We start from the raw sequence: 25,624 nt of genomic DNA, 5'->3' as shown, positions 1-25,624 counted from the left end.
TTAGGTACAATTTTATCAAGGGAGTGGAGCATGGGTTTGCTTAAACGGATTTTTACCGAACCGAACCGAACCAATAGTATTTTAATTTCAAATGTGAGGGTGCAACTGACCTTTCCTTTGGTAGGTAATGGAATTCTGAGGATTCTAATTCCCACATAAACCCGTTCCCATTCTCTGTTCTCACTCGTAATCATCTCGGACGTCCACAATTGACGTTTGAGCTAAGCTTCCCACTGTGATTCGGTGTGTGGAAGCAAACGCATGGGGCTCTCTCGTACCGTTTCACCTTCATCATTTACAGGTAGCCCGTTTTCGGCGACGGAAATATCACTCTTTGTATCTTCCGCTAGCTTAGCGGATTACTACACAAGTTGTCGTATTTCGGTTATAGTGAGAATGCTTTCTTCAGTTTAGTTCTAATCTTATATGCTACATGTCCTTCTCAGTTCTGTGATGGGAAGCAATTCTAATTGGTCTGCTCTGGCTACTATCCGTGCAGATGACATCGAGTTAGTGGATACTGATATTTAAATAGGAGTTATCAAAATACATGATGAGATGGACTACCTGTTAATTAGCTTTTGTTGTAGACAGTTCAAATATTTTCTTCCGTGATTTCTAATGAGCTGGACATTTGCAAATGATTGAATTTCAGCTGAACCTGCATTAAATTTCTCAATACAGCATCTTGTGGTCTAGTGACATAATTCTGAGGCTACTTTTTATTTTGAATGCCTTTGAAAATAGCATTTACAACATTACATTTTCATAAACTCGTTGAGTTTACTCGGGTGTTGATTTATTTTTGTTGCAGCAAGACTTATAGATTTTCCCTTGAAAAGGTACGAAATAGACTTACCTGCGTCTAATGTTTGTAAGCTTTGCAAGCAATTTGACATTATGTACCCTTTTCTGTAAAACGCTCAAATTCTTGATCTTGGGTTTCAGATGCCTCATCTAAACTTACAACTGGATATTTGCTTGGTAAATAGTGGTGATGGGAATGTTCAGTTTTCCCTCTTATTTGGTCCACTTCACCTTTTAGTGGGCTGATATGGTGCAGATAGGTCTAGTTAATGTTAGATAACTTACAAGCACATGAGTACTTTATGACCATTTTGTTAGAGTATACTTTTTTCCGACATCTTTAAAAAAAAAACAAGAATTTTTAGTATTAAGAATTCTATCTTGCATTAAATTTTCTTTTACCATTATCCTTTTATTTTTATATCTAGGTTATTCTTATTGCATATAATGTCCATTGGTTCATCCTGATTTTACTTTTTTTCCTTGCTTTCCCAGGGTTTGTGATCCCTTTGACTTGCCATACAATGACTAAGTTGCAGAACCATTGTGGTTATTGTTTAAAAAGCAAAACATTTGTTTTATCTCAGAGTCCCTCTGTAAAACCAAGATCAAAGTTGAGGTGTTCTTCAATAGGCAATGGGGTTGGACGTTCTAGTGGTATCAAGGAGAATCCTCATTCATCTTTCTCTACTATCCAGCCATCTGATGCACGTATTCTTTATTATGCAGCCCCTGCCATGGGTCATAACAAGGTAATACTATCAGATTTGTAGCATTTGCAGTGTTGTTGTCAACAATGCAGAAATATTACTATATTAATCTGATGTGGGTGTTTTTTGTGCAAGATTTTGGGTTCTTGTCTCACCAAGGCCTTTGGTTTTTGAGTGTGTTTGTATAATCAAATTCAGATAAGCTAGAAAGAGTAAGTCAATAAATGGAACAAAATAATTGCTCTTCAGTTCATAATAATTATTAGTGGGTAAAAAATATCTGCCAGTCTATAGTTATACATGAGATCCATGCCTTAGGCTAGTTGTGTGAGAGTGAGAGATGTTGTGTATGGGATAATAGTCCCCTATTGATTTGAGATTCAAAAGATCTTATGTTTATTAATTGGGAAGGTGCCTCGTAACTTTGGCTTGTCATTCTATGAGGAATCAATCCAACTTTAACATGGTATCTAAAGCCCATGTTTGTTTTCAATGAGCCTTGTGTGTATTCTCTCTGTCTTAAAAGACGTTCATTAGTTTATAGTCATACATGTGCTCTATGGTAGAGGCTAGTTTTCTGAGAGTGCCAGGTTTTGTGCGAGGGACAATAATCCTACACTGGTTTGGGCTTCAAAAGATCGAATGCTTATTAAGTGGGAAGTGTCCTTGTAACTTTGGGTAGTCATTGGGGAAGGAACCGATGAAGATATCTGAATGTTCTTCCTAATGTGTGATATATTGTACTGAAACATCTCAAAGAGGCATCCCCTGATGATTTTTTTTAATCCCTCTTTGGCTGACAACAATTTAATACCTAACTCAGCTTATTTAAATTTCAAGTCTTCTGATGTCTTTATCTTTGCTGATGAGGAGAATGCATTTCCTTGTCACATATTTTTCCTTTGTTTTCTCATCTTCCTTTTGTTTTCTCTTCTACTAACATTCTTCAAAACCTTTTGGGCTTTATAGGAAGCTCACCCTGAATGTAACCTACGAGTACCTGCTATCATCAGTGCTCTTGAAAAGTCAGAGCTGACCCCAAAGGTGTGAGAATCAGCTACTTTACCTGTTTCTATTCCACTGGCTGTTTTATTTACTTGAATGTATTTCTCCAAAATTTTAATTCAACTTCATGCTATTTGATCCTTTTACATGTCCATCTGAACTATGTGCATTATCGCATCATTTGATATCAGAATGTAGTAAACTAATAATTTTGTATCTTAAAATAGTATTGTTGGAAATCAGTTAAACACCTTGTGTAGTCTTCCATCATGTTTAATTAGATTCTCTTCATTTTGAGATGAAATCCCTACTTCACTCTGATACTTGGATCTCTGCAAAATATGTCTAAATATTTAATTTATTATCAACCTTAATAGTATCATGAATATCTAATATTGGTGACTATAGACATGATTCATGAATAGTTCTAAAGGTCTACTATGCTAGATTATGCAAATATTGGGACGACAAAGTGTTATTCTCTCTTCTTTCTTGTCCCTCCTCCCCTCCCGTCCTCTCTCTCACTCTCTCCCTTGCTTGACAATTTTGTGGGTGATTTTCTTTATAAGTATTTTATTTCTATTAAGGACAAGTTTTTAATAGCTTCTTTAAGTTACTAATGAAAATTGTCCCTCAAGAGTAGTAGAGTAGTTCACTATCTTGTATAAGAACTAGAGTTGGGCCTCTGCACTCTAAGCTTGAGCTTTGGGTTTGATGTTTTTCTCATCGTATTAGAGCAGGTTCAATGGTTCTTGGTTGTAGTAATGTGATAGAGTTAGCTCAATAATACTTGTAGATGTGAGAACACCCGAAGGTAACTCATGTTTATGAAGAAGAAGAATGAAGGAGACTCAACTTCAAGAGAGAAGGCTCAGCCAAAAGAGAAAGAAGCTGAATTCCAAGAGAGCTAAATTTCCTATTTTATGCTCAAGTTTCTAATATAGAAATTTGTTGAGGTTCCTACATTGATACAAGTAAAGAAATGTTATCGGGTAATAATGTTGCACAATAGGCCTTCTAAGTAGCTAGTCATTTTGGGATAAAACCTGGCTCAATCAAACAGTGTTGTGAGAGTAGGATGTTTGTGTGCGCTAGGGTTTAGTTTGTACTCTACTGAGAGTTTGTGCCTATGTCTCTGGCCCTTTATGTGTAAGCCTGAACGTGAAGGAGAGTGTTGAGTGGGAAAAAATTCCATATTGTTAAATGTTAAGAAATGATATGGGGCTATAAGTTTGAGCAATAAAAATCCTAAATGGTTAGTCATTTTGGGTTTGAATCGGGCTCAATCTAACAAAATTCTTAATTGGAAAACTATTCATGAAATTTCCCATTTCAACTAAGTTTAAATAGAAAGTCTAAAATAATGACAGCTAGCCATAGTTAGAAGTTTTAACTAAAAAATAAATTGCTATGTTTATTTTGTTGAAATTGCCACTTACATACCAACTTGGTGTTTTAGCTAAATCTTCTATTTTGAAAGGCAGTTTACTGTAATTAGAAGTCTAATAGTAACTTCCTGTTTTTTTTAAATACATCACTTATCATTTCAAAAAAAAAAAATACATCACTTGAATTGCAACTTATTGCAACTAGTGTTTTAATTAAAAGCTTCAATTCTATTCTATTTCTTAGTAGTACTTTACTGTTTTATGTCCAGGGTCTTTGTTTTGAAGTTAGTAACTTTATAAGTAAGACATTTCCTGTCGAGCAAGTTAGAACTACAGATTTAATAACTTTTAATTGGAATTGCTTCACTCTAATGGGAGAACAAAGATGCCTTCTGTTGTGCTAAGATTTTGTGCCTATAAAAGGCTTCCTATGTAACAAGGAAATTATCTTCTACTTAATTAATGAAGTTCTGGTTTTTGTTCCCTATTGGGTAAACTTATCCTTTTGTTTTTTCTCTTTTTCTATTTTCTTAATGGCTGCAGAAACATTACTTTCTGTCCTTCAACTTTGACCCATCAAACTTGGGGGATGTTGATTGAAAATTACCTCGTGTTTTTTTTTTTTTTTTTTGAAGAAGATGTATTATTATTAAAAGGAAGGAAGAGAAAACTACAAAAGTGGAGGGCGCAAATCCTGTACAACGAGAGATTGCAGGAAAGCTCCCTCCTTGGCAAACACATTTGCTGCCGAATTAGCAGATCTCAGAATGTGAGACCAAATACAAGAAAAGGAAGAAACGATATCCAAAATCTCCTGGTAAACGCCCCAATGCCTCCATGGGGGAGAAGAATTGCGCTGGCACCAACCAATCACCACCTTGGAATCCCCTTCAATGTGAATAGGCTCACTACATTTGTCTTTGAACACCCGCAATCCATTAAGAAGGCCATGTAATTCCGCCGACATTGAGTCGGAAATGCCTAAAGGACCAGCATAGGAAAGACATTTGTTCCCAGTTGAGTCTGAAATAACGCCCCCAAATCCCGCAATATCGCGATTTCCAAGAGAAGATCCATCAAAATTTAGTTTTAGGTAGCCAGTTTCCGAAGGGGTCCATTCCTGCATAACTGGGATTTTAGCTCCAATGTGCATCCTCGCCAAATTGCTCCAGTTGTCTTGAATGTCAGTGCCTTTGAAAGAGGAGAGGTTTTTTTTTGTCAATAACCAGGTTGATATTTGCCCAATCACTCTATCAACAACTCTAGCCTCAGATTCACTTTTAGCATCAGACCGCCTTCTATTTCGTTCATTCCAAAGCCCCCATGGAACGAAACTAGCACAAGCTGAGATAATCTGTTTACCGAGGCCAGGAAGGGGATATCCCAAAATCGACTTGCAAAATCTTATCAGGTCGGCAGCAATACAAAATTGAATCTCCAATTTGCTTAAAATAGAGGTCACACAGTCCATGAGAACTGGCACTGAAGAAGAGTATGACTGGTGGATTCATCTTCACTGTGGCAGAAAGGGCATAGAGGATCTATTGATGGGTGACCTCTTCTTCTGAGCACATCAGCCATGAGAATTTTACTTTGACAGGCACTCCACATGAAAAATTTTACCTTAGGGGGGGCACAAAGATTCCAGACAAAGTTGATGTCATGCTCCCTTTGCGTCGGATCCCAACCGTTGATGTAGCCATATACCGAAGCAACTGAGAATTTCCCACTCTTGTCAGGCCACCAAATGAGTTTGTCATCATTGGAAGGCCAAATTCTGACATGTTTCAGAGCATCTAAGAGGCTGCTGGCTTCCATGGCCTCCATGTCAGTTAAACCCCTTCGGGGATGTAGGTTCACATTCCCTCCCTCAAAAGCATCCGCAACTGTAATTTCCTTGTGAGTGGATAGAAGGAAAAGAGTGCTGAAAGAGTTCCGTAAAGGTGCCTGTCCTGTCCACCAGTCGTCCCAGAATTTGAGAGATCTTCCATTACCCACAAAAAATCTACAGGCTGAAGAGAAATTCTGAAGAAGCAAAAATATAGATCTCCATATTGAGGATAGTCCTCTCCGGTTTCCTCCAGCCATCCACCATGGCATATTCCAGCCCAACTTGACGCGAACCATATCCTTCCAAAGATTGGAGGAGTTTGTGTTGTACTTCCAAATCCATTTAAGCATTAAGGCTTTGTTCATATCTTTTGATTTCCGAAGCCCTAGTCCTCCCAATCTTTTAGGTAGGCAAACTTCATTCCATTTGACCAAATGATATTTAAAAGAGTCACTTGATCCTCTCCATAGGAATCTTCTTTTCATTTTATCTATGGCTTTGCAAATTGAGGATGGGCAAGGCAGAAAAGATAGTGCATAGTTTGGGATGCCAGCAATGCAAGATTTAAGGAGAATTAGTCTGCCTGCCTTACTAAGAAGTCGCCCCTTCCAACTGGCTAGCCTGGATTCAATCTTTCCAACCACTGGGATCCACAGATTTTGGGAAATACGCCCATGAAACAGAGGAAGGCCAAGATACTTCGCTGGAAGCGCATCCGTAGAGCATCCAAATAGATTTGCCATCCCTTCAAGGTCTTCTGGCCTCACATTAAAACCAATGAGAGAGGTCTTCCTCCAGTTAACTTTCTGACCTGATGCAATTTCAAAGAGCCCTAATATTGCTTTTATCCTCCTAGCAGTATCCATATCATCGATGCCAAAAATTATGGTATCATCCGCATATTGCAAAATCGGTATATTGAAAGCCTGTTGAGAGCTGGTTGGGGAGAGCCATCCAAGGTCAACCGCCGAATAGAACATGGCTGAGAGAAATTCTGCTACTATGTTGAATAAAAGAGGGGATAGAGGGTCACCTTGTCTTATTCCCCTCGTGCCTTTAAAATAACCACATACCGAACCATTGAGAATCAGGGAGTAGGTTGCTGAGCCCACACAGCTTCTTATCCAAAAACGCCATTTCTCTCCAAATCCCATTTTTTCCATTGTTTCATCCAGTAGGGTCCAGTTGACACGGTCAAAAGCTTTTTCGAGATCAATCTTGAGGGCTATTCTCGGCTCCTGGTTACGTTTGAAGTGATCCATAAGCTCGTGCGCAGCCATTGCGGAGTCTAAAATTTCTCTTCCCTTGAGGAAAGCGCCCTGCCCTTTGTGGATGACAAGGGGAAGCAAAGTCTTCAAACGGCGCTCTAGGAGTCTTGCAATAATTTTGTATGCACTCGAGACCAAACTGATAGGCCGGAAGTCTTCTGGTTTTTCCACAGTTGTTTTCTTAGGAACTAGAGTGATAAAGGATGCGCCGATGCTGCGGAATGTTATGCCATTTCTGTGAAAACCTCCGATCATATCATTGATATCTTCCTTAATCTTGGGCCAAAACTTTTTCAAAAAATCTCCATTAAAACCATCAGGACCCGGAGCTCTGTCACTTTCCATGCCCAATACTGCCTGCTCAATTTCTTCAGACGAGAAAGGGGATTCAAGAAGTAAGGCGGCTGTTGTGGATATACGGGAGAAATTAATGTGCTGGAACCTCGACCTGTTGGTACACTCCTCCGAATATAGACCTGTAAAAAACTGAACCAACTCATTAGTAATTGAGGTCCGACTCGATGTTACCTCATTGTTGATGCATAATGAGGTAATTCGGTTGGATCTCCTTTTTGTCGAGGCAATGGCATGAAAAAACTTTGTATTTGCATCTGCCTCCTTTAACCATCTAAACCTGGCACGTTGCTTCCATCGGATCCTCTCTTGGTGCAGGATAGTTTTTAGCTTATTGTTTAAAGAGTTTCGGCGAGAGACTTCATCAGGATTTAAATGTCTCTGTTCCTCCACCAGGTCTAGTGTCTCAATCTGAGAGATAAGAGATCCTTTTTCAAGTAACAGAGAAGTGTGTCTACTCTTGGCCCACTCTTTAATTTTCTCTTTTAAGTACCGCAACTTTAGAGGGAACGCCCACTCCCTTCTACCAAGATTTGGCCCCGCATCCCACCAATCATTGATAAGTTGTTCAAAGTTTTCCTCCATAAGCCAAGAGTTTTCAAATCAGAAAGGCGAGGGTCCCCATTTTTCAAATGTGGTAGTCAGCATAATAGGCCAATGATCAGATCCCACCTTATTGAGGACTCTACCCGTGACGTTCTCAAACAGCTGCATCCAGTCATGACAAGCCAAGAATCGGTCCAGTTTTGAAAGAATTGGTTGCTGTTGTCCATTTGACCATGTGTAATTCTTCCCAGATAGGGAAACCTCATCCAACCCACATCCCCCAATAAAATCAGAGAAGCCTCGCATAGAGGCCGAATTTCGGACTGCCGAAGGCTTTTTTTCTTGACAGTATCTGATAGCATTGAAATCTCCTGCAAAGATCCATGGGAGATTCCAATTCTGCTTAAGAGAATTAAGTTCCTCCCAAAAAGAGTTCCGATCTCTGTATCTGGTCGGACCATATACTCCTCCCACGCACCAGAGTTTCCCGGAGGAGAGATCACGAAATTGAATACCTAGTGAATACTGCCCCTTAATGATGTTGATAGAGTCAAAGAAAGTTGAGTCCCATGCTAGAAGAATACCTCCTGAGTGACCAATAGCATCCACAGCTTCCCATTTAATTGAGGGACACGACCAGAGCTCTTTTGCGATGGCATCAGTCATTTCTTGGCATTTGGTTTCTTGGAGGATTATTATAGAAGCCTTGAATTGAGCGAGGAAACTTGATATCATGCCGCGCTTTCGGGCGGCGCCAATACCTCTGACATTCCATGAAAGCATAATCATTTACTATCTCGGGTTCGTACTCCTGATGTGATTGTGTCTCCCGGTAACTGACCCTTGTAAACAACCCCCAATATGCTGGCCAATCTCATCATATTTTGCCATGTTTCATCGTCATACTTATGACTTTGAACTTGGAGGGCCTTCACCAGACGAGTAGATCTATCATTTGGAGTGAGAGATGTTTTAACCATGCTCATCTTCTTAGCCAGTCTGTTAGATTGCCTCCTGTGAAGGGCGGTTTCCACTTGTCTTCTTCTTCTTCTGTTTTTGGTCAGGATAGGTGGAGAGGGTGGAGTGGAGGGTATTTCTGGAATTGGGTTGGAAAAATTCAGATTGGTGTTCTCCATTTGAGTATTCAGAGTTTGGGTGGATTCCATCTGCCTCTCTGATCTTCTAGATTCAGGGTCCATATCGGGCGCAGTTCCCAGTTCCCAAGAGAGTTTTTGTGCCATTTGTTTGACTTGAGGAGCTATCTTCAAGACTGATATTAGAGTCCTCCTTTCTGATTTCTGTAGTCCAGGATTGACTACCCTGCTTGTACCCATCGAGTTCACCATTCTGCGTGTCAGGGTCATTGGGATAGTCTTTCTGGGGGGAAGGGTATTTCTGGAAATGGGAATCAGGTGGCATATTTTTGACGGGTGTGGGGGAGGGTGAGAGAAAAGAGGTGGAGAAAAGAGAGAGGATATTTCCGGAATTTTCAAAATCAGCCATGCCGGTGCGGAAAGAGTAGCCATAATCAGAACACTGTTCAGGAGAATCAGGGACAGACTGGAGCTTGTTCTGCGTGCCCTGTGCACTCAGGGAGTGGATAGGCTCGCTTTCCAAGGCAGAAACTGGTTTCGGAGAGACTTCCTGATTCATCAACTTTGAATTTGAAAGTGGACTGTGATTCTTAAAATTTCCGGAAGGGGTCTTATTTGAAACGTTACCCCTATTTGCTTTTTCGAAGGTTGGGCTCGAGACTAAAGAGTTTGGTACCACACCTACCGTCTTCCCAGATAGGTAAGGCTGATTTGAATTGAATAGCTCTGACATGCCATCAATATTCCTCGGGAGGGCACCCTCTGACGCACTGCAACTGGTACTCGGCAGAAGTGTTACTGGCTCGTACCCCATTTTCCCAGAGGAGACAATGGGTCTCGGGATGGGGGATATCTCGGGATAGCTCGTTGCTGAAAACTTTTTTGAATTTAGAACTGAGTCAAGACTCGGGGATGGGGATGACTCACCTGAGTGGGAGATATATGGACTCATGTCTCCGGAGTTGACTCGTTTAGTGCTCTGAGAAGCTGAGTCCGAGGTCGTGCTTCTTCGTCCTCGCGTCCGGCACCGTTCCGGTGGGCACAATATGCAGAGGTCCTCAAAAGAAACCTCTATCCACGCGAAATTTCCCCCGAAGCAGAGCTTTTGGAAGCACTTCTCACTCCAGCGTGAGTTCGCATCAACGAAGGCCCTCGCAACTTCAAGGTTTGTTCCCTCCATTGTGGCGTCCGACCACTTGATGATCTTTTTGAAGGTTGCAAAAATCGCGTTGAGTACCTTCATCGTCCACAGCTCGACCGGAAGGCCGCATATCGAGATCCATTGGCCAAGGGGCTTGCATATTGTAGTTTCAGTCCACTGCGAAACACATAGGTCACCTTCTTGGAGCCAGTTCCTGTTTTCCAGTATTACTTCCGTTTCCTCCATCGATTTTGGAAGAATCAGCAATTTCCGTGGCTCCAACCTCGCGACCCTGGGCTGTGTTCGAAAGAAATCTCCGAACCAAATCTTGAAGTTGTCGCAGTTCCACCTCTTAGAGGTCGATTCTACGATCAAGCCGGTAGTGAGGTTTTTCTTTCCATTTTCGAATATTTCGGGCAGTAGATCTATGGTAGGGAGTTGCTGTGTCGTGTGGGAGAAAGTTGGGGGGCGTGGTACGGGGGTCGGTGGTTGGGAGGCTTGACGGTTCTGAGTGGGTTGGATTAACGGAGGGAAATTTCGAGGATCATTGTTGAGAGGAAGGTTTACTGTCCCCATCGTCGGCTTGAAATATATAGAATGCTTCTCTCCGAATTCCAAAATTACGGACCGCATCTCCTTCCAGCACTGGATCTGCCTGAGCGTCTCCAGTAGGTATACTCGAGCCATTATGGTGAGCTCTCGTCTCTGTATCACCTTCAATTCTTGGATGCCATATTTCCTGAACACAGAGAGGGAGAAAGAGATGTCTCCAATTCTGAGTTCCCGGAGTCTCAGGTCGTGTCCGACAAGAGCATCATCCAGACAGCGGGTGAAGTCCGAGAGAGCGGCCATGGGAATCGAGATAAAAGAACTTTTCCGGCCGTTCCGTAGCGTGATTCTCACCACCTTGTTATTTCGCTGCTGATTTAGAGTCACTGTGATCGCAGAGTCGCCGTATCGCCATGCTCTGTCTCCCGGTTTCCCATTTTCTTTTCTTCTGGTTGCTTTTCCTTTCACTGTGCTCCAGGGTCCATCCTCCGTTGTCGCCTGCAGATTGCCTCCGTTTGTTTGCTGCGGAAACACAGTGTCGGGAATAAGCACAGCCGCTGTCTTGCTGAGGTGTAGGGAACGATTTTCCTCCTGCTTCCCAAATTTTGATAGGGCCTTCTTCCCGATTGACGATGATCCCTCATCTTGCTTGTCAACTCACTCCTTCCGTCGCCGCTCCAAAGGTCGCTCCTTCATCTTCGTCTCTCCCTTATCTTTACTACTGATTACCTCGTGTTGGTAGTAAGTGAGTCACGACCTTGTGTAATAACCAGAGTTTAGCATCTCCACGTAGAACTTTTGAGTTGAATTGTTTCTTTATCGGAAGATATGCTTAGATTTTACTTATATTCTAGGAATGTGTTTTCCCTTAAAACCAAGACTCCTAGGGTTTACAAGTTGTGGGGACATGGATGTAATTTTAATTTTTTAAATTATAAATAGGGGAGAAGGGACTGTAAACCTGAATCTTTTCCCTTCCTTTTCTTCTTGCAAATTCCAACAAAATATTAAGAATATGCAAGTCTTTAAAGTGTTATAAATGACCCAATAATGACAGAAGAAGTAAAAAAAATTAAAAGAGGAGAGGACGAACCCCTATAACCATGTGTACCTCGAATCTATGACCTTACACTATTAACCCCTCATGTGGCTATTGATCAACGGTCCACCAACACCACAGTCCTTTAATTAAGTCAAAACATGATTACACAGGTACAGTGACTTAAATATCCTTTTTTTATAAACAATACCTAAATGAGTTTAAGTGACAAAACTGCCTTTAATAAATAACTTATCGCTTCTAACTAAAAGTATAATGCAAAATCTCCCTATGGAATATCTGATCAAAACACAATTTGACAATCCCTTTCAGAAGAAAAAACAAAAGACTATTACAGCAACAAAAATTATTTGAAATTTCGTGCCTTATTCAAAAACTATATATATTTTGCTTTTCTATTGTCTCCATTGCCATTTTTGAAAGTTATACATCAAGTATCTCAATACTGAATTGAGTACCTATGCTGAATTGTTGTTTAGTGTTTAAATAATTTACTTACATCTAGTATTCCTATAATGACATTCTTTTCGTTCTTTTCCTCTTTCTGAATCTATATGCATGTTATTTTCCAGTTCCGTGGCTCAGAGGTGACTGAACTACAAAACATCAGTCCTGCTACAGTGGATGATATAGCCAATGTTCATTCCAGAGCTTATATCAAAGGTCTAGAGAAGGTACTATATTTCCCCTTGCCTTTGATTAAATGCCATATGTCATAAAGACTAGCAGTGATGACAAAATGTACGAAGTTTAACCTGGACCTTTTCTGTCTTTGATAATTTGTTACTTGATGCTTCACATTTGAATCTTTACTGGCAGTAAATGAACTTGGAGCACTGGTCTTCCAAACTTCACATTTTGCCTTGTTGTAACAGGAGATCTACTATCAAGAAATTTGTTGAAGTAAACTCCTTAAAGGTCAAATATCTGAGTCTATGAAGGTCTTTTACTAAAATAACTTACATGTGTGGTTATGCATCTGGATTAATCTTCTTGAATAAATGGAAAACAATACTCATATTTCTGCAATTAGATGGAACCACATCACTTACACGACCATATTCTGCTTCTTTCCCAGGTTTTTAAAATTGCAAATAGCATAGAAGTTACATATGCGGCCTGCACTGAACATTATTACCAAGGGCAAGCAATGCAGGAACTCTTTCCAAAATATGGACAGATTAACATTTGGAAATGATCGTTCTGCTGAAATGTAAATATACATCCTTCAATAACAATATCTCTTAAGGCCTGCATCAAGATTTCTGTAGCCTGCTATGAATAATTTTTCAAACATTTATTTTTATAAAGGGTATAAATATTTTTCATAAAAAAATGAATATAAGGGTGTTTGCATTTCTATAAAGGTCAACCTCCAAGAGTTTGACAGGTAGATTATGTTAATCTATGCACTTGTATGAGTGATAAAATGATGTGAGGTCTTATTTCCTCAATACAAGCTGAGGATCTGTCTTTTTAACCTGGTTGAAATTGAAAGATGTGCTTGGCTATGGATTGGCAAGGAAACATTCGAATCTGTTTTTCACATGGAGTTTTAAGAAGTGGAAATTGGCAGGCTTCAATTGTAAAGGGAGCCAGGAGAACCTTTTTGAGGAATACCGATTTTTTTTTATTTTTTTTTATTTTATTAAATAGGAATACTGATTTGTTTGTTCATGTTGGATTCAACATCTGCATGTGGATGAGTACAATTACCTAATTAAAAGAAATGAAAGAATGGAGTTTCTCTATAGTTTAGTTTCTTTGATGCAGAAGGTATTGTTTTCTTCTGTAAGCTATGTACTTTGTGAACTAGTTAGTCTTGTTGTGTACTTTGAGAACTAGTAAGTGTGTTGATTTTAGGCATGAAGCTTGAGACAAGTTAACAAAAATGTCCCACTTTTTAGTAGCCTCCCCTGGTCCTTTTTTCGATTTCAGCCTTGTAATTGTTAGAAGAGTATGGGTTTTTCTACTTCAATGTCAAGTTATTCTGTTTGTACCCCTTTTTATATATTTTCAAAAATTTCTAAATCCATTTGAATTTTTTGTTGTCATAATGAGAAAAAACTTACATTAAGAGAAGAAAGATACATGAAGGATCCGAACTGAAGGAACAAGAATAACTTTACTTGACAAGGAAAGAGGACAATACAAATCACATATAGTCAATCAACAAAGTGCTGGCTACAGCAAGATTTTGCCAGGACACACCTCCTGGGGGTTTGTTTTCATGTGATGATCAAGAGGGCAAAGATGTCCTCAATCTCATAAAAAATGCCAAAGACAACCATGGGGGAAGGAATTTCCCAAGGCCCAACTTATGACTTTTACAATTTCCTTTCACCACCAGATAGACGAAAAAGTTAGTCTATGAAACTTTCTACCTTTGGAGCAGGGCCTTAACTATGCTTTTTTTTTTTGAAGAAGTTGCCTTAACTATGCTTCTCTTGGGTCACAATGACTAGAGTAGAGAAAATCAAGTAAACACATCCATCAGAGTCACTCCAGCCTCATGTGGTTCTGGGTTGCTTTTGGAACTGCCATAAAATTTAAGATTAAGGTCACAACCAAGGGCATGATCACTCATCAATTGTCCTAGTTCAGGAAACTTGCATGCCATAAGAGAATGTGGTGAGTAGCTGTCTCATGATATGACCCATCTTAAGGTTATGCCTATCAAAACATATTTCAGCCATTTCAGAGTATAACCTCAGTCCTTTTGAAAAACATGAGGGCATAAGATAAAACATGAGGGCAGGCCCCTCTATCCCCCTCACTGAATCATGTCCAATTTGACAGAGGTATTAGACAGAGAAAGAGATAAGTAATTCCATCAAACTTCCAACCTAACTTATCCAGGGCGGTGGGACTACTACTAAGATTGTATGTCGAATACAAAATTACAAATTGCCCCTGTTTCGTATATTGTTACAAGAGTGGACATAAGGAAACAAAAAATTATGTAAAACTTAGTCTGTATTAAATACTGCTGCAACAATCTACCAGCTCACCCTAAATACTGTACTTAATTCAAGTCATAAAAGTATTCTATCTACCTTCACAAATTCTACCAACTTAATACACTTCCCTAAAAGAGCATAACCACAGAATTGGCTGGGGTAGACCTACAGGCAACACATCATATACACAGATAGATAGATGTGAGTCCCTCTGAAAATAGTTTGCTTTCTGAAAGTTGTCAATACAAGATGTACAGAAATATTGTTTCATATGGTAAGATTAACAGAGCATTAGTTTAATATATTTGATTCAAACATCAAGGTATAGTTTCTGTATTTTTTTTAAACGTTTTATTCAACTGAATTTGTTGTAGGCTATGTCTAAGGCTTCCACAGACGGCATTATTTTTATAGATGGATCTGGACCCACCTATGCCACTGCTGCTGTAAGTACTGTCAATTTTGCTCTTCTTTGAATAAGGCTGTTAGCATCTTTCTAGTCATAAAAAATATGGATATGAATTCCAGTGAAGGATATGAGTTCCTGTGATCTTGTCTGATCCTGATCATTACCTGTATGTTCAGAGTATGATTTTTAAAGAATAAAATGCCATTGAGGTCACATAAGTGTCATATATTAATAGGAAAAATGGGGAAAAAAGTGATTTAAAAAAGCACAAAATGAAATTTTTGTGATCTACAGTCAAGTTTTTCATTTTCAGAAAGCCTCCAGCCATCTGATATTTTCTTTTGGAAAATAGAGCCATCCAATTTTTGCTGCTTTGACGTATAGTCTCTGATGCCATGATATCAGATCCACTATCCAGTTACAGTTCAGATATGAGAAAATCGTCTTCTTCTCTTGCCAGTAGATGAGCAGGGTTGGAATAGCAATCCCAGTGATTTTGATCTAATGATCATGTCAATCTCTTAAGGTGACCTCAGTCACCAGCTTAGCATGGATTTGGATCATTCTAAATCATCCTTCATTGTAAACATTTTTGTCTACTCTTCTATTACAGCTTTGTTACCACAGACTTTTCAGGAATCACTTATTGCAGCAGGCGCTGGAATTTCCTTGGTTGACTCAGTGGTAATGCCCCAATCTGTTGCGTATTTCATTTTCTTTCAATTATGTGCTAATTCTACTATGAAAAAAGGAATTAATTTCTTCAATGTTCTACAACTGTTTATGACTTTCCGAATGGCATCTATCTATTTCCTAATTATATTTGGAGAATGTAGTGAAAGAATTGTTAGTACTCTATTTTATACTTTCTTTAAAATTAAAAAGACCATGTAAGAGTGTTCTTTTTGTTTTCAGCTTGTGTTGGATTGAGCTTGATTCCATCCCAAAATGACTAGTGACTTACGAGGCCTATTGCTCGATCTTGTCACCCAATATGATTTCTTAGCACTTACAAATGTGGGACTTTTTCCCATTTAACACTCTCCCTCATATCCAAGCTTATACATAACAGACCTGAGACGAGGGTAATAGAGTACACAACACCCAAACTTCTAATGGGGCACAAAACGGGCATCAATCCACACACACATCCTGCTTTAATACCACTATTAGATTATGCTCAGTTCCATCCTAAAATGACTAGTTACTTAGCAAGCCTATTGCTCAACCTAATAACTTAATATCATTTCTTAACAGTTATCATTATAGGACTGTTTTCCCACTCAACAGCCAAATACCTCGATATGTCATCTAAGTGAGAAAATTGCAGTGTAGTTGATCTCTTTGCCATGAAGTCAAACTGATCTGCGATAAATAAGAAAATCTTTTAAATTTTGGCCACAGAATCTTGAGGATGGCTGTGGTTGACCATATTATAACTAGGTACTCTTTGCATACCTCCTTAAAAGAACCATCACAGTAAATTTGATTTTTCAGGTAATTACATCGAGAATCTGTGACGACCCACCTGTTGGATTTGCGTTGGTAAGACCTCCTGGTCACCACGCTGTGCCTCATGGTCCCATGGGGTTTTGTGTCTTCGGAAATATAGCTGTTGCAGCTCGCCATGCTCAACTTGTGCATGGGTTAAAGCGGGTTCTTATCATTGATTTTGATGTTCACCATGGCAATGGAACAAATGACGTGTTCTATGATGACCCTGATATTTTCTTCATTTCAACTCATCAGGTAAAATATCATAGGAGCATGTGTTTTTACAACTTTCATTTGCTTATCTGGCAACACTTTTGTTGTGATTCTCATAAGATCCTCTCTCTTGTGAAATCTGAAGTGAATAGAGTATTAAAGAAGAAATTGAGAAGAAAAAAACAGCTCAAGAGAGATTAAGATGAGAAATAATAAGAAGAAGAGAAATGTAGAGCACAAGACAGAAAACCAAAAGAATATGTTTCAAATCTATCTAACTGGGCGGCCCTCCTCTCATTTTACTAAAATAATCCCTCTAGACATGCATGATTACATAATTACATCTGTTATTAAGCTATTCTTAAGGGGCTGCAGTTGACAAAATACTTTGTTGACAATACACTACTTCTGACAGATGGTTTTTTGTGCATGTCACTTGTTGGATTCTGTTCTGATCTGTGTTTTTATACCTATGAGTTTGACACTCGAGTTTACATATTCCATCGATTGGCAATAAATTGGATGGCAATCTAGACATCAACTAAGTTGATGCTGCTGAAAAGATGTTCTTTTATTTTATTTTTTTATTTTATGGTTTTTGCGCCAGTGGGAGGTGTGGGTTTGAGAATATAGAACCAATTTCTCTAATTTGGTATGATTTCTCTTAAAAGAGGGGCAGGTGAAAGTGGCTTTTATATCTTTGGACAAGAATTACATTGATCCTGAGCACCGACAATTCCTCATACACAGAGAACAAGATATAGTATTAGTAGAAGAATTGGCTTCTAAAATAATAGCTTCAATTCTAAGGCATATACCTTTACACTTGGTAACTGTTGACTAGAGTGATTTGTATTTTGCGCATCTCGACTCATGTCAAGATGAGTTTTGTACAGTTTTGGGATAACAAGTTCTAGCCATTAGAAAGAAATAAAAAGTCTCTAAGTTTTTGAAAATTGATTTCTTGATGAATGCTTTTGTACAAACCATTGCCCACGTTGAGCGTCCAAACATCTAATTGGGTTTCAGTCTATTTCCTTGATGCAGAGTGGGAGCTACCCAGGCACGGGTAAGATGGAAGAGGTTGGTAGTGGAGAAGGTGAAGGAACAACTTTAAATCTCCCCTTGCCTGGAGGATCTGGTGATAGTACCATGAAGATTGTGTTTGGGGAGGTCATTGCACCTGCTGCACAAAGGTTTAAGCCGGATATCATTCTCGTCTCAGCTGGGTATGGCTCAAAGTTTTTGTATTTAATTATACATTCATGCATTTTTTTCATGGAGCACTCTAAAAGAATATTTCATCAAGAGCAGCTTGATACAAGAGGAGGTCCCTTAGTGGGCCAAAAACAAGATATGAAATCAAAGGACCGCAAAAAGCACGAATTGATTAGGAGGGAGCTTCTCATAACATTGAAAACTCTGTTACTTACCAAAGAATCACAAAGATAACTGGCACTTCTAGTGGAGTAAATCTTATTGTTGACTACCTCAACTATAATAATAGTCTCATCTTATAGGCTATAATGACCCAAAAATGGAAACACTTACCTAGTTACTCTACAAATGGCAAAATCCATGTTGTAATGATCTTAAATGTTCCACATCCATCTGGTTTATCTCATAAAGAAATTCTACAATCAATTCATCCAAACATAACATCTTTAAACATGTAATATCCGTGATTGGAAGTTTCCAATGTTAGACCTGAACATAGCCAACAGAGATTACAGTATCTGTCTGAATCAATCCTAGCATTAATGAGTTCTGGACTTCTCTCTTTTCCTTTCATATTATGCCAGAACAAGCTGATCAGTAAGATAGAATTTAGTCTAGTTCTAAAATGTTCTGCTGGTTTTCTTTGATCAGTTATGATGCCCATGTGTTGGATCCACTAGCAAGCCTGCAATTTACAACGGGTACCTTTTACATGCTTGCATTAAACATTAAACAACTAGCCAAGCAACTGTGTGGTGGCCGTGTTGTGTTTTTCTTGGAAGGTGGATACAACCTCCAGTCTCTCTCAAATTCTGTGGCAGATAGTTTTCGGGCATTTCTCGGTGAGCCGAGTTTAGCAGCAAAACTTGATAACCCGGCCATTCTGTATGAAGAACCATCAAAGAAAGTAATGGAAGCAATTCAGAAGATCAAGCACATTCATTGCCTATAGGAATTACCTTAATGCGTGCTCATGCACAGAATATATGATGTAAAATTGAATTGCATTATTGTTGTGTATAAATCTTTTAAGCTGTATGGACTTATTACTTGTATTATGATTTAATGGTTTCTGTGAAATTCAAAATTTATCATTCCCACTCAGATATTCTTTTGTCAGATTGATGCACATCCAAAGCTTTGCTTGGAAAATATTGTACAAACGTGCCAAAACAGTTAGTAATGTTGCAACTACAAGGTGCCCAGATGTAATTACACACAGGTAAGGATTCTGGAAACATAATGTGCATGTGGTCAAAAGATTAGGTGTTGAAGCAAGCTGACCATTAGATTAGCGAAATAGATTTATGGAAATGCAAATCTCTATCCATTAGGAAAGTGAGATAGATTTATGGAAATGTTCTCCTTTTTCTCTCAATTTTTTCATCTTCTTTCACCCAAATCTTGATTTTTACATGGTATTAGAGCAGTAGATCGTTGTTGGGAGTATTCTACTGCAGATTTTTGCCATTTTTTAAGAGGACGACCTGCTGGAAGGAGAAAAACTATAGGTTTTTTATGTTGGTTCATCTAGTTATGTTTTTTTCTTCATTTCTTTGTCATAACCTTATGGTTACTGGTATTTATGAATCACTGAAGAATTCTCTACACTATAATTGCCCTAATTGGGTTTTTTGAGATTTGTTTCACCCAACCTAATGTTGGATGCCTGCATCATCACCCAATAGATGACATCAGCCCTAGTTTCCACTACTTTTGCATGATATTGGTTTAAATAGTTTTGAATTACTTGTTATTGGATTGTTGAAGTACGCATATCCTATTTTTGTGCCCTAACCCTAATTTTGTGAGTAGGGCCTGCCTACGTGAAAAATCTGAAAATTGTCTGGAAGCTTAAATTGGTTATTTTGTGATCATATATCAGTATTATGGCTGAGACAGGAGAAGTTTATACCTTGGCTACAGGAAATTCTGGGTTTGATGGAAAAGTTGACAGGGCCTAATTATCTTAATTGGGCTAAGTCTGTCAAAATGTATCTTAAGGATAGAAAGAAGTTGAAGTTTATCCGAGATGATTCCTTAGTGCCTCCAAAGGATGATTGGGAAGCAAAAGATAGTCAGGTTATGACCTAGATTGTCAATAGTATTGATTTTGCTCTTAGAAATCAAGTGATGAATTGTGAGACAATAAAGACTATGTGGCTGTCCTTGGAATCTTTATATGCACAAGAGAGTAATCTCTCTAGAGTTTGTGAGCTATATATAGATTTTTTGGGGTTGAAAAGAGGAAATCGAACTGTTATAGAATATAAGTGTATTCCTTGGCATATGGTAGGAAATCAGTGTATATCATCCGTGTACTACGGATGAGAATGAGTTGAGAAAACAGTAAAATCAATTGCTTATTGCAAAAAATTTGGATGATTTAGGTGCTGAATTTGATGCTATTAAAGCCCAGGTGTTAGCTTTAGATGAAATTTCTACTCTCTTTACCACCTTTAATCGGATTATGAGAGTTGAAAAGACTATTGTACATGGAACAAGTAATGGGTTTAAGATAATGGAAGTCACTACTCTTAATGCTTCCAACTACATCAGCCCCTACAGATTCCTCTAGAGGTAGAGATAGAGGCTGAGATAGAGAGGGCGTAGGTAGAGGTAGAGGACGTGGTGATGGTAAGTCAAAAAGGAAGTGTGTGCGTTGTGGCAGAAATAATCATTATTCTGTCAGATGTTGGGTGATGTTTGGAAAGCCTGCACGGGCTAATTCTACAACTCCTGATAGTAGGAGTTTAGTTTCCTCTATGTCGATTACACCAGGTGCTCCAGATGAGATGAAGCAATTGATACGGCAGCTTGCTCAGTGCATGGCTTAGATCTCTGTTGCCTCGTCCTCAACATTTGTAGCTCATGCTTCCATCCTAGTTCCTACCTCTACCACTGTTGACTCAAGTATGACAGCTTATCATGTTCACTCTTCACCGTCCTAGGTTCTTGACTCAGGAGCCTCTAGACACATGTCAAGAATATTGTCATTGTTTTTCGATTTGAATGTTTCTATGTCAAACATGTTAATCTTGCAGATGGTTCTACCTCTTCTATTCAAGGAGTAGACAATGTTACTCCTTCATTTTTGTGTCCTCAATCAACGCTTTTTGTTCCCAAGTTTCCTTTAAATTTGTTGTCAGTTAGTCAGTTAGCCAAGTCTATGAGTTGTTCTCTCACATTTTATCCTACTAATTGTTTTTTTCAAGATCTCGCGACAAGGAAGACAATTGGTTCCACTCGTGAGAGAGATGGGCTATACAACCTAGAGGACCATCGACAGAATAGTATTCCGTCTGCAGCAAAACTAACTCAAGTTTTTCTAGTCCTTCGAGTTCTTCTTTTCAGTGTGAATCGTGTCAACTGGGCAAGCATCACAGAAGTTCGTTTCCAGTTTCGTCTCATAAAACCAGCCATCTATTTGAGATTGTGCACTTAGACATTTGGGGTTTGTATCCTGTGACTAGCCAATTTGGTCATAGGTATTTTATTTCCTTTTTCAATAATTATAATAAGTGTACTTGGATTTACCTTCTTAAGGGAAAATTTGAGGCATTTGATGTATTCAAACTTTTCTTTAATGAAATAAAAAAAATCAGTTTGTTGTTTCACTTCGTGTCTTGCATACTGATAATGACCTCGAGTTAACGGTCTTTTGTCAAGAACTAGGAATTATTCATCGGACATCATGTGTTTGTTCCCTTAGCAAAGGCACAATTGAATGTAAGAATTACCATTTACTGGAGGTAGCTAGGACAATGATGATACGTATGTATGTGCCCAAGTCTTATTAGGGTGATGTTGTTCTTACAACCTGTTTCTTGGATAATAGAATGCATTCGTCTATGTTAGAAGGAAAAATCTATTTGCAAGTTCTTTTGTCATCCGCGCCATTATTTTCCATTTCTCCTCGCGTGTTTGGATGTGTCTGCTTTCCTCATGTGTTTGGGTCTTCCAGGATAAGTTATCTCCCCGAGCAGCTAAGTGTGTATTTTTGGGGTACTTTTGTACACATAATGGGTATAGATGTTTTACCTGTCCACTAGAAAAACATTTGTATTTGTTGATGTTACCTTTTTTAAGGATGTACCATTTTTTTCTTTTGTACCTTTACCTTTTCATTTTGATGTCTCATCTGAACTGGCACCAGTTATCCCTATACTAGTTGATGAGCCCGTTGGACCGTCACAAGTTATCACTGTCGAGAAACCATTACAGGTATATAAACGTTGGAAAAAAGTATCACCACCGACTCTCTCACCGGTCCATAACTCTACTTCGTCTCAAGATCCTAGAGATGATCTACATCTTCCTATTGCACTCAGGAAGGGTGTTAGGAAAGGTAAAGGTATGCGATATCCTTTATCTCAGTTTGTGTCTTTTTGTTCCTTATCTAACTCCTATAAAAAAATTGCTCTATCCATTCTACCTGCACTGTCCCTTCTTCAGCGGAGGAGGCTTTCTCGTCTCCTCATTGGAAGCAAGTTATGGATGATGAAATGGATGCGTTGATAGATCGTGACACTTGGCAACTGTGTGATCTATCATCTGGGGCCAAAGTTGTTAGTTGTCACTGGGTTTATACTATCAAGTATAATGCAGACAGTTCTATTGAGTAGTATAAAGTTCGGTTGGTTGCGAAGGGGTAGACTCAAACCTTTGGTATTGGTATATTTGAAACATTTTCACTTGTTGCTCATTTGTTGTTTGATCATATTTTGCTCTCAATTGTAGTGAATCAGGGGTGGTCTCTACGTCAATTGGACATTAAAAACGCCTTCTTATATGGTGATTTAGAAGAAGAGGTATATATGGAGCAACCTCTAGGATATGTTGCTTAGGGGAAAACACATAAAGTATGCAGACTTAAGAAGGCGATTTATGGGTTGAAGCAAAGTCCACGTGCTTGGTTTGAAAAATTCAGCCAAGTTGTGGTATCTATGGGGTTCTCGAGGAGGCATTGTGCACTCCTTGTTTGTGATGAAGAGGTCCTCTGGAATTGTAGTGTTTTTGGTTTATGTGGATGACATTATATTATCTTGGAGTGAAATTTCTGGTATAGAGGATACCTAGTTTCGTTTGTCTGCGTATTTTCAAACTAAAGACTTGGACCATTGAAATACTTTATGGGCATTGAAGTGGCGAAAAGTAAAGGTGTTGTGATGACACAATGTAGGTATGCCACAGATATGCTTCAACAGTATGGTCTGTTGGGATCCAAGTTAGCTGATTCCCCAATGGAAGTGGGACATTATCTTCATGATGGGCAGAGTGATGAATTAAATGACAAAACACAGTATCAAAGGTTAGTATGAAAGTTAATTTATGCAACAATTACTAGACCTGACATTTCTTTTATAGTAAGTGTAGTCATCCAGTTAATGGAACGTCTTTGGAAAGTACATTTAGAAGCTGCACAAAGAATTTTGAGGTATTTGAAAGGAGCACCAGGAAAAGGTCTTTTCTTTAGGCCTAACAATCATACGAAGATGGTGGCTTTCTCTGATGCAAACTATGTAGGGTCCAAACTGGCAGAAAATCAACCTCTAGATATTGTTTTCCTAGGAAGAAATTTGGTTTGTTGGAGAAGCAAAAAGTAGAATGTTGTAGCCGGTCTAGTGCAGAAGTTGAATGTAGGGCGATGACTCATACAGTGAGCGAATTGATGCAGGTTAGGTTAGTCTCACGAGAGTTGGGTTTCAACCAGGATAAATTGATGAGCATGTTTTGTGATAATCAAACTACGATTTTTATTACAAGTAACCCAATTTTTCATGAGAGGACTAAACCTATTAAAGTGGATTGCCACTTCATTCGATATGAGATGATAAAAAAGGAGGTAGTAACTCCGCTTGTTCGGTCTGGAGATCAGTTGGGAGATGTCTTTACCAAGGCCCTTGGCAAGCGAGAATTTATATCATTTTGTAGCAAGTTGGGACTCGTAGATATATACGCTCCACCTTGAGGGGGGAGTGTTAGAAAATACATCCTAAAGTATTTTGGTCATTTTATCCCCCAGAGGTATTTTAGTCCTTTTACCATGTCAATGGTTAATTTTATTTATGTAACCTTATTTTGCATGCTAAATTATATCAGTGGTTAAATTTTCATGTACATAGGATGTGTAGTTAGGGAGATATAAGGAGATTAATGTTTATGAAGTGTATAGGGGTATTTTTGTAATTTGTAACTCAAAACCCTATTTAAGGAGTATGGGAATTCGTGCACAATTCCCAACGATGTCAATCAGGCTCTTCGAAAAGTTATTCTTCTCCTTTCTCATTTTTCTCTCAATTTTCTCCTCTTCTTTCACCCAAATCTTTATTTTTACAGATGTCAATTTTGGTCGCTTGCCTTTTTACCATACACGAGAGGTTGCTCATTGTTGCATGTTGCATTATAAAGTTCAACCTATCTCAAAGCTTCCCTTTTCGCTTTTTCTCTCGATAAATGTGACTACTGTTAAGTATTCTTCATAATGCCCTTTTTTACATTTTCCTGTCACAATTTTATCAAATTTCTTTCCTAATATTCTTATCATTACTACATTGATAATATATAGTATATAATTTTTTAACCTTTAATGACAAAATGACAGAATCTCTTTGGTTTTGAACAGTTTCTTTGAATTTTTTTTTGGGTTCCAGACTCTTAATGTGAAATTAAACGTTAATAAAAATTCAAGCAGGTAGAATGAAGTCAAGGTAAGAGAAACACATGTAATTTCTCTTTTTTTTTCTAGTCATAAAATGGTATAATATACCAAACATACTGAGCAGATCAACTTGTGGACATAAAACCTAGTTTTTAGGCCAAATTGCATTGGGGCATCTTGACCTAATGCATGAGTTCAAGTTGATTGAAAGATTCTTATTTCCAAGATTCAACTTGTGATAATAGAGGGTTTGAACTGGTTATCAACCTTGCTGATACACTCCTCCTTAATTTGTGCTGCAGTAATTAAACCAGTCAAGAAAAATTGTTTTCTAACAGCAAATTTCTCCAATGAAAAAAAGGTCTGCATGGGAAAATTGTCATGACAAACCTTTTACCAGCTGTTTCATTAGGACCCTTTTTCTCATGAGCAAAAGTCTCTTTGTTGCTTGTGTTACACTGTAATATCAATGTGTGATGCTCAGTGCAACACAGCAGTAGAGGCTAGATATTGATCAGGCCAATAAACTCAGCACCACTGGTTAGACCAATAAAAACTCAAAACACCTTTCCAACTGTGGGATGATGAAGCAGATAGCACTTTTTGAACTAAAGATTTTACTCTTCAATTACTTTCTTCCATTATTATGTATCAGGTTTTGTTGGGTACTGGTAACATCTCTCGTGAGAGGGGCACTGATGGGTGGCGGTGGGGGACTCAACAGAGTCAGGTAATTGCTTCACCCAGAAGCAAAAGAGTAGTTTTCAGTGTCAGCTCATTCAAAAAGTAAGCAAATGTTTCTCATGATTGGTGCAGCGATGATGCTCCTTTTACGTATGGAGGCATAGGAGATTCTGACGCACTCAACTCGTCACCACTGAGCTCGTGGACTCTCAGCTCTATCCAGTTTAACTAA

The 25,624-nt window shown here is 38.7% G+C and overlaps 1 protein-coding gene across 1 annotated transcript; it reads left to right on the top strand.

Moving 5' to 3' along the window:
• Nucleotides 1–200: 200 nt before the first annotated feature.
• Nucleotides 201–25,624, top strand: LOC137946667 (histone deacetylase 14, chloroplastic). The gene is made up of 11 exons (XM_068792993.1): nucleotides 201–301; nucleotides 1,303–1,559; nucleotides 2,487–2,561; nucleotides 12,326–12,427; nucleotides 15,088–15,159; nucleotides 15,750–15,806; nucleotides 16,620–16,871; nucleotides 17,877–18,058; nucleotides 19,168–19,269; nucleotides 25,364–25,438; nucleotides 25,525–25,624. The coding sequence occupies exons 1-11, from the start codon at nucleotides 262–264 to the stop codon at nucleotides 25,622–25,624; spliced, it is 1,314 nt and encodes a 437-aa protein (XP_068649094.1). The 5' UTR covers nucleotides 201–261.

The sequence above is a fragment of the Aristolochia californica genome, unplaced genomic scaffold (assembly GCF_029961685.1).
Source record: "Aristolochia californica isolate CCGP_79_NKW_82.1479 unplaced genomic scaffold, dmAriCali1.0.hap1 SCAF_12, whole genome shotgun sequence".
In the NCBI taxonomy this organism is placed as follows: domain Eukaryota; kingdom Viridiplantae; phylum Streptophyta; class Magnoliopsida; order Piperales; family Aristolochiaceae; genus Aristolochia; species Aristolochia californica.
The sequence above is the reverse complement of the archived record's forward strand: the minus strand, read 5'-3'. Positions and strand labels throughout refer to the sequence as shown.

Coding starts and splice junctions, on each gene's coding strand:
- LOC137946667 (XM_068792993.1), top strand. CDS start 262: ATGGGGCTCTCTCGTACCGTTTCACCTTCATCATTTACAG. Junction 15,160..15,749: donor CCACCTATGCCACTGCTGCT/GTAAGTACTGTC, acceptor TTGTTACCACAG/ACTTTTCAGGAATCACTTAT. Junction 19,270..25,363: donor CCAGATGTAATTACACACAG/GTAAGGATTCTG, acceptor ATTATGTATCAG/GTTTTGTTGGGTACTGGTAA.